Source organism: Amphimedon queenslandica, unplaced genomic scaffold (genome assembly GCF_000090795.2).
Source record: "Amphimedon queenslandica unplaced genomic scaffold, v1.1 AMPQUscaffold_11950, whole genome shotgun sequence".
NCBI classification, from domain to species: Eukaryota; Metazoa; Porifera; class Demospongiae; order Haplosclerida; family Niphatidae; genus Amphimedon; species Amphimedon queenslandica.
The window spans coordinates 1-1,462 of record NW_003547811.1 but is presented as its reverse complement, the minus strand read 5'-3'; the positions used below and the strand labels follow the sequence as shown (position 1 = coordinate 1,462).

At 36.0% G+C, this 1,462-nt stretch overlaps 1 protein-coding gene across 1 annotated transcript; it reads right to left on the bottom strand.

Annotated features, from left to right (window-relative positions):
* Positions 1 to 585: 585 nt before the first annotated feature.
* Positions 586 to 1,209, bottom strand: LOC109588655 (dual specificity protein kinase shkE-like). The gene has a single exon (XM_020004798.1). It carries the CDS (start codon positions 1,207 to 1,209, stop codon positions 586 to 588), a length of 624 nt encoding a protein of 207 aa, XP_019860357.1.
* Positions 1,210 to 1,462: the final 253 nt, after the last annotated feature.

Sequence of the window (1,462 nt, the reverse complement as noted above, 5' to 3'; positions counted from 1 at the left end):
AAAAAAGTGTGGAATATGTAGTACGCCTCTTTCAGGCTAACCCAAGAACTGGAAGTGTTGGAGTTTGTATAGCTATAGATTGAGGCTGTTGTGTAATAAAATTAAAGTAATTGAAATATTGCTGTTATAGAAATAAAGCATTTAAAATGAAGTGAAATTTATTATACAATGATACACTATATAACTGTTAACAATTATACACAGTTCATTAGTCACTATACTTATTATACATTGCTTGGTGCTATGATACATGTATGTACGAGTAAAGATACATGAGTGTACATTAGCTCAAGCCTCAAAGTGTATCAATATGGGCAGCATTAGCTCATATACCAATTGTTTGATTTTGAAAAGGATAAAATGCAAAAAATAAAAAATAATAAGTAATAGATAGGCTACCAAAAATTAATAACCAATATAAATTACTCACTAGTCACTACCAAAATCAAAATCACTACTTCACTTATTATTGTTCAAACCCACTCATTTATTTCCGTTATAATTTCAGACATTGCTGGACGCTGTTTGTAGTTCTCTATCAGACAATGTTCAATGAGATTCTTTAATGCTGGCCACTTGATAGCTTCAATTTGAGCAACTCTTTTTTTCTGTGTATGGGAACTCACAAACAAGCATCTGTACAAGGAGGACACCATAACTGAAGACATCCATTGCAGGAGAATGTTCCCTTGGATTGCCTGCTTCAGGTGCTGAATAGATAGGAGAACCAGGATAGGAATCATCATAGGATGTTCTTCTAAGATGCTGAAAATTGGCTGAAGTGTAACCTGATACTTTAGCTCTCCATACTCTCCCCACTTGTTGAAGGAGTACACTACTACTGCTGACATCTCTATGTAGTATAGGATGAGGCTTGAAGAGATGAAGGTAATTGAGAGCACAGGCTACATCTAAACTGATGCTCAGTATGGTAGGATAGGCAAGTCCTCCACTCTCTATTTCCTTTCTTAGGCTGGTGGCCATTAGCTCTGTCAGGATGATTGGATTACCCTCTGTAGTGGCTCCTATGAACTGAAGGCAGTTCGGATGACGTATTTTAGAAAGAATATTCATTTCACCAGAGAATATTTTAATGTTATAAGAAGAGATTAATATTTCATAAAGACTTTTTGCAGCAACCTTCAGACCATGAAAATGGGTCACTTCGACCTCTCCCCATGCTCCTTTACCAAGGACTACCTCTGTCATTGTAATCTCTTCTCTATCCACTAGCCAGGAAGACTCTACCACTTGTGTCTGCTCTTCAAGTTTTGTTTGTTGGATTTCTCTTGCTCTTTCTTCAAGCTGTTGCTCTTTTTCTTGAAGATGTCGTTGAAGATCCAGTTCTCTTTTTTTGCTGCTTCATTCTCTTTCATTAACTTGAATGCACTTTTCATTTTTGGATATTTTGATAAAACCTTGTTTGATAAATTGACAAGATTCAATCATTTCTGGTCTAGCA

What these genes read in the sequence shown, in the direction of transcription:
- LOC109588655 (XM_020004798.1), bottom strand. Translation starts at nt 1,209, where the DNA reads ATGACAGAGGTAGTCCTTGGTAAAGGAGCATGGGGAGAGGTCGAAGTG.